General features: G+C 28.4%; 1 protein-coding gene across 1 annotated transcript in view; it reads left to right on the forward strand.

Annotated features, from left to right (window-relative positions):
* The window catches only part of LOC129960227 (transient receptor potential-gamma protein-like), a 333,943-nt gene that overhangs the window by 299,046 nt on the left and 19,336 nt on the right, over nucleotides 1–15,561 (forward strand). The window contains exons 10-11 of the mRNA XM_056073478.1: nucleotides 5,480–5,595; nucleotides 14,530–14,784. Coding sequence (XP_055929453.1) covers nucleotides 5,480–5,595; nucleotides 14,530–14,784 — 371 coding nt within the window. The remainder of the gene's footprint in view (nucleotides 1–5,479; nucleotides 5,596–14,529; nucleotides 14,785–15,561) is intronic.

Here is a 15,561-nt window from a genome sequence, read left to right on the forward strand (position 1 = left end):
TATAATTTTATTTGTTCGTGATTTCTTTCATTATTTTGTGTATATACTTTTTTTGTTGTAAATACTTTTTGTTCCATGGATTCAAAGTCAAAATGCATTTGATCATATATAATTACTCAAAGTAAAGAATCGAACGGAATCATCGTCGCTTATAGGCATATTTCTTCAAAATATTGAACCCTGAGAAGACAAAAATAATTAGAGTTTCGTTCCTATGTGAATTATTAAAATAAATTTAATTAAGACAGTTTTTATAACCCACTCTTATTAATATACTAAAAACACATTTTTTTTATTTTGAATTATTTTCTACATTTTAATATTTAATGTGAAATTTATTGTTATAAATATTAGGATATCTTAAAATCAATTAGTTCTGAACTTCCTTACCAGGTGGGATACTAATATGGAAATCAAATGGAATTAAATTAATGAATTCATTAATAATCAAGTTTTGAAAGTGTTAAAATAGCGTATAATCATCAAGATCCCACAAGTGCACGGAATTTCAAAATTCTTGAATAATCGGAAATGAGTGATTTCAAATTCCATCTTTAGAAACATGAAATATGCCAAACCTAATAAAAGTGTGTCATAAGAAAATAAACTGATAATCATGAAATTACATATTCCTGTCTGTTTTTAAAAAAATAATTTTGTAGTATATAATAGAATATACAATCTATATCTCATGGATGTATTAAGTTAATGAAATTGTCTCTGGCATATAGAAGCTTTTCATTTAAGCTGAATGCGTGAGATAAGAAAAGGTGAATTTAAAAAAACATTTTAAACTCATTAAAACAGAAAATCAGTGGCTTATCTACGAAAATTTCTGGATAGCAATATCATAGAAATAACGTCATTCATTGATTTCCCTTTAAGAAAGTCCTTATAAGTTATTGAAACTGAATCCCATAAAAGAAATTTGTAATTCATAAAAGTGGTGTTTCTTTATCTTAAAACGAATTTTTAATTACAATAAGATATTTCCAGTGTTAGTCACTGGTGTACATAAATTGCAATTTGACGAGAAATTGCCGTAAAGTTTAAACTGAAATGCCAGCGAGTGTCCTACAAACTGTTACTTTACCAGTGATTGGCCTGGAATATGATCTATTATTCATAATTCAATTTAAAATTAATTGTAATTAAATTAAAATTCATTTTTTTAATGTCAGTATTTTAACTTTTGGTTGGGATTTAATTTCGATCATTTTAATTCATTTCCTATTAACCAAAAAGTGTAAACTAACCGAGGTTAAATTATTCATTTATAAATAGGATCTTCTCATTGTGATATAGGACCCTTTTTTGCCTCTAACTTTTAATAATATATTCTTATTTATCATCTTTTTTATCAGTGCTGATAACATAGATTGATTTTTTTATGTGTTTTATTTTTTGTTTGAAGGAAAAATATTATACGTCTTCCTTTTTAAAAGCAACATATAGCAAATCAAAATTAAGTTCTATTATGTCGCTCATGCTCAGTATTAGTTTCAGATCTGAAAATGGAAATGTACATTATATATTTGGTACAGCATGGTCAAAGGAGACCCTTTCGCCATTTAACTCCCTAGTCAGCCAGCCAGTGTAAAAAGAAGAGTATGAATATACACAGAATAACGAGTTATACAAAAAAAATGGAGGGAGAGTTCATTATTTCTTCAAAATATTTAAATTCAATAAAAAAGGAAATTATTATACTGCGTAGAAATAAGGAATCTTCAGTTTTGAAGTAAAATAATGATGATGCGTTATTTAATAAATCTTTTTTCACTAATTGTTTCAATTCATCTGAATCAAAAGAATTTCGATCATTCTCTATAAAAGAAAAAAAAGACTTGCGCATGTGAAAAACATTCATGAATTTCGTAATCGAATTTAATAATAGAAAAGAAGAAAGGACTTATCAGATGAGGTGAGTTTTTTTAGCAATTGTTTCAAAGAGGGAAGACAATTGTTTCAAATAGCCCTTCCTCGAAAATTTCATCGAAATTTTCCCCTCTCGAAAATTGCATCGTTAACATGTGAAGGTTTTTTTTTAAAGTAATGAATGAAAGTAAAGCCATAAATTGTTTATAAATATAAAAAAATGTTAATATTTAATAGATAATTATCACTTTCATAAAATATTTATAATTTCTATGAATAGCTTATTTTTATTCTATTTCTTTTTGTTTTTTATACATTTTGGTCTAATGTCTGATTATTCTCCGTTGGTTTTGCATTTTAATAAAATTGGCAAAAAAGGTATATTCAAAAACAACTATTAGCGTTTATTCAAATATTTTTATTAAATCATGATAATTATCTTTAAAGAAATAATAAAAAATTTAAATCATGGCTTCAAAAGCAGTTTCAAGATATAAAATTTTTATTCCGTAATTGAAGATAGAAAACATAAAAAGGGGGAGAAAATGTTGCTTGGATCAAATTATGTGTGTCCTACTTTACTTTAAAATTTTCTCTACCCTGTTAGGATATGCTCAACATAAACTCTTTTTCTGTCAAATTGAATGCAAATGGCGCCGTTTTTGTACAAGAGGTAATATCATCAGGTAAATGTACTGGTAAATAGAGGAGAGGAAAGTTGCAGAAATAGCACTGCGATAATTTTATTGGCAATTTTAGAAATTGAAACTTTTGGGTATCTTCATTTTTTACAAGAAAATGAGAGCAATATTAAGTTGACTGGTCTCTAAATTTTTTGTGCGTGTGAAAGGTGAGATATATATTCCATTTTGAAGCTACATGAAATCTAATGGAGATGAATCTCAGAATTTTGACAATGTATAGATGGCAAGGGGGAATATGCGTTTTAACTTCATTCACCAAATATTCATTTTGCATAAGCATGAGACCATATGTCACAAATCCGCTTTTACTTTGCTGCGGCCCAGATTTCTCTAAAGATTCATTACGTATCTATGTTTATCAAATGTATATTAAATACGATCAAAATCGAATATTTTCAGATTGGTAAGGATAGAAATTTGCAAAGTGAAGTAATGGCCGAAGTATTATGCTTATTATTTAATCGTTGTTTGAAATTATAACGCCCATCTAATAATCCTTCTGTAATTTAAAGACACCTTATTATTCTGGCAAATCGGCAAATAAACTAAATGTCCATCATAAGAGAACCCTGGTTCTAATTAAATGGTGTGAATATTTATAAATAGTTCAGTTGGTTGATTATAGTACTTTTTATACCTTCAGAATATTCTATTTTGTAAATCTATGTAAATGAACTCGCCACTCCTATGAACATCTAGCTTAGTTAATCATATTAATATTAGATAGGATAATCGACAGATTCGTTCTGTTGGTTATACTCTTGCGTGAACACGCACCAACATGATCAAATTCATTTCTATTCGGTGTTTTTACATATTTGTTGACGGATTTAAAATTTGAAATTATTTTGCGTGCAGATTTACAAAACTCTTAACTAGTGCACGTAAGTAAAATCTTCCTTCGCAATTAGTTTTATACATTTTTGCAGAAAATACGATTTTTTAATCTTTAATACGTATGATTGATAGTACTCTTTGGCTAAAACATTTTGAGTTAATCGAGTAATAACAAAAGATATGGAATCGGAAGAGAAATTTAAAACAATCCTCTTAATTTCAAAAATAAATGATACAATGGTCAGTGAAAAGATACTAACAACGTACTTTTAATGAATTTCTTTGTCTCAAATATTCCGTAACACGTCCCCTTTTGATTCCTTTAAGTGTATTCTTTTGAGTCATCAAAGCGTATTTCCATCTTAATAATTCTTAACAGAATTTTTTGGAGATTGAATCATAAGAGATATTATATCATTTTTGGCATAATAATGATACGAATCTTTTCAATTTTGGGCATAGAATTTAAAATTTGCTTTATAATTTTTTAAACAACCTTAAAGTCGACGGAATATGTGTTTTAGCAATTGATGAACTGACACAGCGAGTTAAAATTTTAAACACCAATCCACTTCAACTAAATAAAGAAACTGTTCGTTAAAATTTGGTAAGGGGCATAATTTGAATTCCCCAAACGTATAAAATTTCTATGACGAATATGTTTACTTTTTAGAAACTACTATTAATTAAATTTTGGAAGAACATGTTGGATATAGTTGTTTTATTTATTACAATTTGTGTTTACCTCCCAAATTTTACGAAAGCTAAATAATAGCTCTCGTCATTTTGAATCCCAAAGATGTGATGAGGATGATAACGAGGCATTCATTAAACTACCACAAATAAATCAAAGTGAATGTGCACCAAATTCACATATGCGACCGATCATTGATGGAATAAGTTTTCGATTCAATGATTTATCTATCTTGAAGCTAAAATTTCTCTCTTTCATCTAAAACAAAAAGACGAAAGTAATTTAAAAAATAATACTTTTTTTTTCTTTTTCAAGCTTCATTAGTTCACATTTTCTTTACTGCTTTTTTTAAACCTTTTTATTGATAATTTATTTCAGGACAAAAACTTATCAAGAGAATAAGATCTGTCAGTCCTTGATTTTCTTTTTAAATGCTAATGCCTTGAAACAGCATAGATATTCGCTAATTGCAATTCAGTTCTAGGTAATGGCTTATTATCATATAATATGCTACAAACTTACGTTACATAAATTATTTTTATAGCTTTTGGTTTCATTTCCTATTATAAAAGTATTCTAATTCATGAGTTTGTGAGATTTTATTTACAATACATATTTTTAAATTTTTATTACGAATCTCAGAAAAAATTTTCAATTGATAAAATTCTTCCCATATTCAGTTGTTCAGATAAAATTAATTATAGTTGAATAAAACTGAACAATGAGTTTGATGATTACCATAGATGCAGAGCTATTTGTCGCAGACAAAGAACTAATTATTTTTTGTGATATTGTCACTTAGTTATAGGTTTAATTTTTAGAAATTTCTTTAGAAAAAAGTATTTTTACACAGCGCATATAGGGTTTCATATAAAATGCATTAAAACTGATGCTAATTGTATACTACGCTCGGTAATTAAAAATGCACAGCCCATGAATAGTATGTGGACAATGAAGAGCTTCGAATTATAATTGTTTCAATTTCCCTTTATTATTGAAAATATTAAAATAGCTTAACTGTTCATAATATTTTTAAGATGTTGGAAGCCAGATAAAAACTTTAAATATAAAAAATACTATTAATTTTATCTTGTCATATTCTTAAAACAAATGTTCGGTTTCGAGAGAGCTCTCTATTTAAATAACCGTTACATATTAGAGTCAATACCAAAAAAAAGCCACTGCTATAAGAGTTATCTTAAATATTCCAACATGTCTATTTTTATTTTTAAACAGCTGTTCTGTGACAAAATTCCGGTTTTTCATGACCGTAATTGTCAAATAAATCCAAACCCTTTTATTTTTGGAAAATATCGTATTTTTCTTCCTTGCTCTTTTTGTGCTGATCTCCCTTTTTCCCTTCCAGGTGCAAAAAGAGATAGCCGCGGATACCGGAACGGCTTATCTTCCGCGCGAAAAATGGGATGCATGGGATCCTATCCTCATCGCCGAGGGACTCTTTGCAACAGCTAATATTTTCAGGTAGGCAAATAAAGAGCCTGATTTATTGATATTTTACCTCTTCCGAGAAAACATGCCATTCTGTCTTCAAGATACGAAAATCTGTTCTCTTTTAAACAGTTGAATATATTTTTCATCGTGTGATTTTTACCTAGTCACGAAAAAATTACACAAAACCAAAACGAACAAACTTTAAAATTTTAAGTTTGTTCTATAAATATTTTGCATGTATATATATGCGTGTGTATGTGTGTTGGGGTGAGAGGTGTGTGTGTGTGTGTGTGTTACGATAAATGTAATAAATTAGTGATTATGTATAATTATTGGTGATCATGAATAATCACCAATATGTTTAGTAGTGATTATGCGCAATCACTGGTAATTACACATAATCACAGGTTACGATAAATATATGTTATTATAAATGTAATAAATTAGTGATTATGTATAACTATTGTGATTATGAATAATCACCAATATGTTTAGTAGTGATTATGCGTAATCACTGGTAATTATACATAATCACCTGATTAATCCCATTTATTCTAAATATATAGAGAGAGTCCTCTTCTCCTAACAAACTTTCTTTCCACTCTGTTAAGTTAAGTTGCTGGGCGATTTTTATTCTTGTAATTACGCACGATATAATTTACCGTACTTCATGTTTCTGTTGTCTTAAAACTGAAGTAAGTCTTACAAGTATATAGTCGAGATGTCTTAGGCATAGGTCCTATATAAAGCTTATTGATGGCTGTAATGTCATTGTATAAATTCATTATTAAAAGAAACAATCAACAAAATTTCTGAGCTTTTTTCAAAACCAAATAGGGCAGAGTCAATTATCTCTTCCTAAGCGTTATTTTAAAATTCCCTTTATATTCGGATAATATTATATTAACAAAACATTTATGGTAATTTTATGTTAAAAGCAAGATCATATTTTAATTGATACTTATATAATACAAACATTCTTACAAATAAAATTCTATTCAGAATTTTTATAAAAAATGTATTTATTACAGGTTTTGTATAAACCTTAGTATCATATATTAATTCCTTATTTTTAATATGCGTGATTTTTGTGAGAGAGAATATCTAATATTCTTGAAAGCCTGAGAATAGAATGGGTGTTAGGAAAATACAGAGCTCATAATGAAGGCTATCAGGAAAAACTTCAAAGACTCTATAAAAAGCATCTCAACATACAAACAAATTTCAGTATAAAAGATGTATTTCAAAAAGCCAAGTTTAAATAAATTAAAAATAAGAATCAAATTTTATAGGGATTTTAAAAATTAATTTCAAAGCTGCAAAGTTCTCAAAACAACTGTATTAACTTGAAGAACCTATTCTGATTGATATAGTCAGTTTATTAGATGAAAGAGCATCATGGAATAATAATAACAGACTTCCACTTCCGTCAGATGATGAAATTGAAATGTTTTTCGAACATCCATATGAAGAACACGGCCAAGTTTAATATTTCGACATCCCAAATCTGTTTTATATCTTGAAACTAATATTAAATATACGACTAAGTTATGGACTAAAAGTATTAGAAGTTTAACTAAAGTTTAGCAAAAATTTAGAAATTTATTTAATTACTTTTTAAACTTATTTAAAATTGATCTGATAAATGGTGTATATTATAAATGCTTTACGATTGATTGATTTTATAATTTTGCTCTCAAATTTTGAGTATTAAATTATTAGGAATTCATTGCCTGTATTTTGATATTTATTTTAATTTTTTCTTTCAATTTCTGCTATCCACTTTTTCATACTGCCTATACAGTTATTTTTAAAAAAATTTCTTTTGCTTTAATTTTTATAACTCACAATTTAACAGTCCAATTTAATGCGATGCAAATAATATTATATTATTACTATTACTCATTTGTATTATCAGTTTTAATTCATTTGCATTTTTATTTTATAAAAAATCATGAAAACCCATATATCTTAGAATAAATTTGAAATTCTTCATTATACTTTTTTACTTTTGTTTTCGCCAAAACTAAAGTCTTCTTTGAAAATATTATGGCCACCTTTCTTTTTGAAAAGTTAGTTTTAGTCTAAATCGTCTTCAGGATTGGCATTCTAATAGTAATTTTAGTATTAATTAGTCATTCGGAGAAATTTGTCAAACAAACTAGTGGATATCAATTAAATGATTATCAATATTTAAATTCAATAAATAAATCAACTTTGATGGAAGTAATTAGTTACATACAAAGAACTAACATACAAGTACCGTAGATACTTTATGACATAAAACAGGAGTACTATTGAGATTAAAAAACATAAAATTGCTAAGTGAACTATTGTAATATATATACATACACATACATTTTTTCCCTTTTATGAGTAAAGATAATAGCGATTTTGAAGAAAATTCATTCAGAAATATGAGATTGTTCAAATATTAGTAAATAAAACAGCTATAGATTCTCTTATATCTTACTTCTTTTTAAATGCATTTAATTCCGCTATTTATTTTTCTGATAAAAACAGTCTTACTTTTCTATTAATAATAGAATTAATTATCATTTATTGCAAGATATATGAATAAGATAAATGTATGTACAAGATCTCATAAATGAAAGATCAAATAAAATTTTTACAAAAATTATCGCCATTCCATTATTACCAATTAGCCCGACCGGAAATGCAGCTATGGAAAACTAAAAACCGTCACCCGCTCCAAGTTTTCTTGCCAAAGGTCCAAATCCCAGTAAACCTACGATGCAACAGGGGTAGGGAATGATTTACCGAGCGCAAATGTTTCGATACCGAGCATGCAACAGTTGTGGGAATCATAAATATCTTTAAAAGAAAAAGTTGATTAATCGATTATAAAATGACAAATTTCAGTTTCTTTGATATATGGTATGTTTCGAAGTCATTTAAGTATAGATTACTGCAATAAAAGAGAATAATTTAATATTTTTTATATATAAACTAGCTTAAAAGAATATCTACAAAAGACAAATCTGCATATTTTTTTATTTTGTTGCATTTATGACTTTAGAGCTCACACAAAGTTTCTTATTCTCATTTTGTATTTGCTTCAGTTTATTGCTTGTCATCTTTTATACATTGGACATATCAGTATAAATATAGGGGGAAAAATAGACTACGATAATGAAAAATGTATATTTAAATTTAATTGTCTGTACACAAAATTGATTTTATTTCATTTTCCCGTGTGTTTAATGTTTCAGAAGTGATAAGTAGATATATAATAAATACGTGCACACTTAGATTTCTTAAATGCATATATTTCATCAAAATTAGGTTCGAAATCATTTTGACTTTTATTTTGATGTAGAAAAAATAAAACGAAACTCTTCTAATAGATTAAACGTCCAAACAATTTGCAAAGCAGCGTAATCTGTCAACTTTTTTTCGTTGTTATTTTCTTTTTCTATTCATTCCTAAGAAATCTGATTTTCCTTGTCCTTAAAGTTTTCCCTTCGATGTTGCTAAACTTTAGAATGTATTGCATATCTTAATGAAATTTTGTCTGCATATATTTCAAAACTGAATAGTTCGTAAATACTGAGAAATATAAATTGGAATTGCACATATTATTTAACTTATATTTTGCAGTGAAATACGCGGAAAATCATAACTCATTTCTACACAATGAACTTGAATCTAATAAGTAAAAGCTGTATTGTTCCTATTAATCATTTCCCAAAACTTGGAAATAATTAATTATTTAAAAGTTTCTAATACGGGGAAAAACATTTCTCTCAAAGAAAATGATCCATTTCACTCTTTTCATTACTTTGAGCTAATTGAATATTAAGGTTTCAATCGAAAACAACTTCGATCCATTTGTGACTTTTTTTCGTTAGGTGTTTTATAATTCTTCTGGAAATAATATTTTTCTCCGAAATTACCAATAAATATCTTTCGCACGCACTCTGAAAGAGAAACAAACTAAATAACTGATCAGCTGTAATCGAGGTCACATTCCCGGAGCGGAAAGCTAAAACGTCTACGGATGATGTTTCCTTGGAATTGGATCGTTTTTCCCTCACCAGAGACTTGGAGGAGGATGGATTTGTGCAGCACGTGGCCATTACAAGATGATGGAAACACAGAAAAAAGATAATGTCCAAGAAAACTTGTGGCAAAAATAGAAAAAAAAAACTTTTGGGAGTATCCATTGGAGAATGCCAATCGTGCAGAGCAAAGAAGGTTTCAGGAAAAGAAAAAAAGAAAGAATACTTGAAGAAGTATCTTCGGCTGCAGTAAAAAGACAATATTTTGACTTAGTTGTCATAACCACGAAATGTCATGAGTTCGATTTCGTAGAAGACGGATAATGCAAATATTTCTTCACGAAATATGGTTTCTTTTCCCATAAATATCGAAAACTTTGAGGTAATCGAAATGCACGTGTGTTGTCTTACTGCATTTAATCATTCTAATTTTTCCCGGATATGGTTATTTTCTTAAATATTCCACTCGTTTTGTGCTATTTTGTTTATTTATTTAACATTATGCAGATCTAATTATCCACAAAAAAATGACTTCGATAAATTAACAAATCCCTAAAACTATCTGTCAGTATGCTTCAGTTTTAATTAGCATATCAAAGTCTGTTAGCTTTAATTATTTTGAAACACTAATCAATTAGCATTAAATTAAGACGAGGTTTCTTCTTCTTTATTATTATATCCTGTTACATTAATTTTTCAGTAATATTATTTTATTTCAGTAATGAGCCGAAGTTATCCTCTCTTACCTAGGACAAAAGTACCCTGCTAATATCAAATGAGAATTTTAAAAAATGAGCCCTTAAATACAGAAATCTATAAAGCTAAACTAAATCATCATGTTCTCAATACAGGTATATTTATTTTAGAGAGAAAAATTCTACTTTTATTCAATTTTGTTTTAACTTTATTTCAAACTTAATTAACTGTATCCAGTACTTGTTTATGAGCTACATTTCTAATTGTATTTCGTGAGTAATATATAAATTCTTCGGGGTTTCTCACTCTATATGAAGCTACACATTACTGATCGTGAAAAAAGCATAATTCTTTTAAATGAATGCCGCAATGTCTCAACGTTTGTCGTGTTTTATTTATGGTGGTAATGTTTATTTTACTTGGAATTAGAGTTTTTTTTAAAAAAATTGAAATGACAGTTCGGTAGATATGAGCGGAATATTTGGAACAATCACTGTTTTTTCCTTTATCTTTATTTTTCTTACATTATTATTAATATTATTTTTTTTGCTTCAAATATATTGTTTGATAACTATGGAATGGTCTAATGAATCTAATGGTCATTCTTTTTATATTAAATAGTTTTGGTGAATCTAAATTTCTAAACAAAATAATTTGTAATCCTATTTTTAATCCCAAACAATATAAAAGCATTCCTGATACTAGCATCGACTTCAAAATGCCAGTGGGAAAATTAACACGTTCATGTGATCCATCATTGAATCGATTAATTTATATATTCTTTCCTCGCCAAGAATCCTGTCTTAAATTTCTTAATTAATATCGTTAACTATTTAATTTCCTACTGCTAAAATAGCTATTTCAAACAACGAATTTTAATTTGTGTAATTTTGAACGATGTTCGGTTAAACGTTAATTTATGTAATTTTGAAAAATGCTCGGTTAAACGTTATATATTAATCCATCTTGGTTCTGATGATATAACATAGATAATTCATAAGTACAATTTGACCGGTTACACAATCGGTTGGGTGAGTGCCTGCAGCAATTTATAGGAGTTTTTCGACAGAACGTCCCGTTTCTTCATCGTTGGAAAAATAAACTCTCATATTTGTTCTTGATTGTATTTTCTTCACTCGAGGCCAGAGAAATAAATGTTTCAGTCATTCATCTGCTGGAGTTGATATTGAAATAATTGTAGGCTTGCCAAAAATCTCTAGATAGTATAATTAATTAATTCCGTTAATTAGAATTACCTCAGAGATGTAATTTTCTATCTAATGTTTCAAATTACACTATTTTCTGCTCTATTGTACATTTATGCACTATTGTACATTTATCCCAAATGATAATTTACCCTTTGTTTAAGGCTAACCTCGTACAGATACTCTTGATACATTACAAATTGGTAAATTTTGTTCGGCAACATTTAATGGCAGTTTCAAAGAAAAATGAACCTTCATTCCTCTTTGCATTAATGCTGTAACAATTCCAGATATGCTAATTCAAGTCCAATCCCTTTTTTTTGACGCGTATTTTAGCCAATATTAAATTTATCAAAGATGGTTTTACAGTACCTCCTGGTGCATCTAAATAGATTATTTCACCAATGCCTCTATTCTCAAGATCCATGATGAAATCATAACTTTGCTTTTGATTTTCTGCTAAGAATGTTAATAAGTTTTTGATTTTCTGTTTTGAAGATGTAATGACTCTTCAAAATTGTAACTTTTCCCTTTCAATAATTTGAAATTCAGTGCATTCATTCCATCGCTTCGTGGCGTTTACATTCCAAATTCAATGAATGTTTGATTACTTATTGCTAAGCATTTGTCTTCCAAACGAGTAAATGCTTAATTAAATATATCTTCGAATTCCGAATGAACTTATCGCATCTGATGCAATACATCATTGTTTCTAGTGTCTTTGAATTTCATCTGTAGTCTATTTTGATTCCAAGAATTATAAGTTTATTTCAAATAGATTTCGTACTTTTTTCTTCCACATGGATCCAAATTCATTTTTTTTCTCGATTCTCTTCAGATTGCTCTTTTGGATTCGGAAATTCAATTCAAATTACTTGACTATTCAAAGCAGATTTACTCCCTAAAAGTTGCATCGACAAATTAAAGAAAATACAAAACGCATTGACCAGGAAGTCTCAAGTCTAAGATAAATTTTCATTATATCGCTGATATAATTAAAATAATATGCTTGCTTATATATGCAAATGCAGTTAGGTACCTGCATTTTGTAACTTTCTCATTTTTGAAACAGCTAGAAAAAAGTTTTTGCATGCATGTAAATGATCAGTAATAGTGCAAACCGGGAAGAATTAAATGATTTTGACTTCAAGAAAGGCTTTCCTGTAGAGGCTATTTTACAAAAAATGGCATTCTGCTTTTACGATGTTGGTTTGCTATTTTACAAAACAAAATACGAAACCAATATCTTAAAAAGTGAGACGCTTAAACATTTTTTAAAGAAATTTATTGAAAATAGAATCGACAGCTCTTGCATATACCTTGTTGTTCGAGGGAAAGAAAAATAAACAGTTCTTCGACAGCTTGATCTTCAATGCCTCGGATACTTTTGTGAAATGAAAATTTACTCAACGGCGCAAAGATTGATGAAAAATGTTTGAAAGATGATCCTTTATACACAACATGCATTTAACTGAAACCCAAGAGATTCAAGGAAAGATATTTTTTAAGTTAGTAGGTTATGTCAAATCTCTCGTCTCAAAGAATAAAACTTGTTTACCTGCTTTGTTATGAAGGAAGATGGAACGAAACAAGAATAAAAGAAAAATAATGATCTCAATGAATCGAGCCACATATCGCTTTGTAACAACGATGGAAATGTACCGCGTGAAACAATTGATTCACTCTGCCAATGAGGAAGTCTAAGATTGGAAATAAAGTAGTAGTACATGGTTTATTGGTTTAGACATGATCTCGTAATATATTTGGAGGCTGTAGAACTTAGGTTATTGCTAAAGCATAATTAAGCAATCTCGTCGATCAACCTCATTGCGTTATGCTGCTATCTCATCTTCCGTACAGCAGTGTTCCTTCGTATTAAGAAAAAAACTATTCAGAAATAAGCTTTCTTATAATAAATTTCAAATGTACAGCTAAAAAATCTAGTTTTAATAAATAAATAAATAATAATATACAATTTATGCCTTCATTAATAGATATTTAATGCATTTGCAGATTATATGTAAGCATTTAGTTTATAGTAAGTAAATAACAATTTTTTAAGTGGGAAACAAGAATTTATTATGCAAATTTGACATTCTGTAATTGAAGTTGAGTCAGAAGAGAAAAGAAAAAAAAAAAAACAGTATTCTGAAAATTAATGTAATCAACAGTTGTCTTTTTAATAAGTGCATTTTAAACAACAAATTCATGATAAATAGAAATAAAACAGCACTTTTTTTGTTATTTGAGTTAATAATTTTTGTTAATAAAGTTTTTTAAAGCAAAAAGTTTATTTTAAAAATAAAATATCCTGTTAATAAAGTTTATATATATATATATATATATATATATATATATATATATATATATATATATATATATATATATATATATATATATATTTCATTTTAACATTTTAACGGGTTGTGAATAATAAAGTTTTACAAATTTCTCTCTTATATTCAGAACTTTGGGGGTTGTGAGCTCTTGTGTCGTTTTCAATTTCAAATAGCTCAGACTATACCATCGATTTGCCTGTACTTTTGCTGAAACTTCCATTCCGTCAGGGAATTAAGTTCAGCAGAACCAAATCAGCGGAAAATGTAAAGCCGACTGCCAGAGCCGATTAGCTAAACACCCTGTGTGAACACGACCAACTCGCATTCTGTTATCAGCCGAATCCATTGCAACTGCTGCTTGTGAGCATACCCTTAAATTAGATAACTAATGTTTCAAGAGCATTAAGAATTTTTTGTAAATGGTTAAATAAAAAATAGAGAGAAATATAATCCATGTTAGACAAAAAATGGAGAATTTTGTATAAATTATATTCACTTAAAATGTAATTTAAAACCAGCAACCAAAATTGGGAATCAAATAGTATGCATTCTTAGACAAGATGAAAACAGCATCGAAACTAAAAGAATAAATAAAAATAATAAAGTGAAAATTGTTTCCAGAACTCCGTTTGCTATCTTATATCTAAGAAGAAACAAATTATGGTTATTCTTGAAACTAATTGGTTTTCTATTGCTTTTCAGTTCGCTGAAACTGGTGTATATTTTTTCCGTGAATCCCCACTTAGGACCTCTACAAATATGCCTTGGTCGAATGGTTATTGACATTATCAAGTTTTTTTTCGTCTACACCTTAGTGCTGTTTGCCTTCGCTTGCGGCATGAACCAGCTGCTGTGGTATTATGCAGACATGGAACGTCAGGTTTGTTTCTCAGGAAAAAATGGTCAGGATAGTAAGCTAGACCACTCTGCATGTTTGACGTGGAGAAGATTCTCAAAGTAAGTAATTCTGGTTTCGTGAATATTGTAAAACGTATCGATATAACTGAAAATATTAGCAAGTTTCTCTCAGAGATTCCAAGTTCGGGGATATTGTGTGGCGAAAGAAAGAAGTCATTTGAAACTAACGATGATACTGTATTTTTACGAACAGAAACAAAATGCATCAATTATATATATTACAAGATATTTTTCCCTTCTGTATGCATTCATTATATGCATTGTATTTCAATTAAACTTCACTTTAAGCAGCAATGATATTAAGCGTTATTTACAAATCCAAATTAATTTTTTTATAAAGTGATAGCTCTCAGCCAGCTGAAATTAGAAAAGTAACTAAAACATTTCTTCAAGACTAAAGAATATACATGGAAAAAAAATGCCTTTTTACATTTAAAATCAACACCACATGGCAAACCATAACCGTTTTAGCTAAATTAAATGAATAATATTTAATGCTGTTTCAGTCTTGTGATATTGAAATAAAATTATCTTTAGGGCAATGCTAGGAAATCTGTTCTGAAACTTAATTTACTTAACTTCACCCATTTTTCATCAATTATCATGGGAAAGTATATCTTAAAACTATTCCGAGATATTTTTACATTCGGTATCATTAATTTAATAACAGTTTCGTTGTAAAAAAAATGAAAGCGTAGCCCCCTGTATAAGCATTATTTGCTTCCCGGGAAAGCGAAATATATTAAAAAACATAACGAAAATATATTTTAAGTCTAGATGAAAAATGCGAAAAATTACGAGATGCGCTGGTTGTCA

Source organism: Argiope bruennichi, chromosome X2, assembly GCF_947563725.1.
Source record: "Argiope bruennichi chromosome X2, qqArgBrue1.1, whole genome shotgun sequence".
Taxonomy (NCBI): domain Eukaryota; kingdom Metazoa; phylum Arthropoda; class Arachnida; order Araneae; family Araneidae; genus Argiope; species Argiope bruennichi.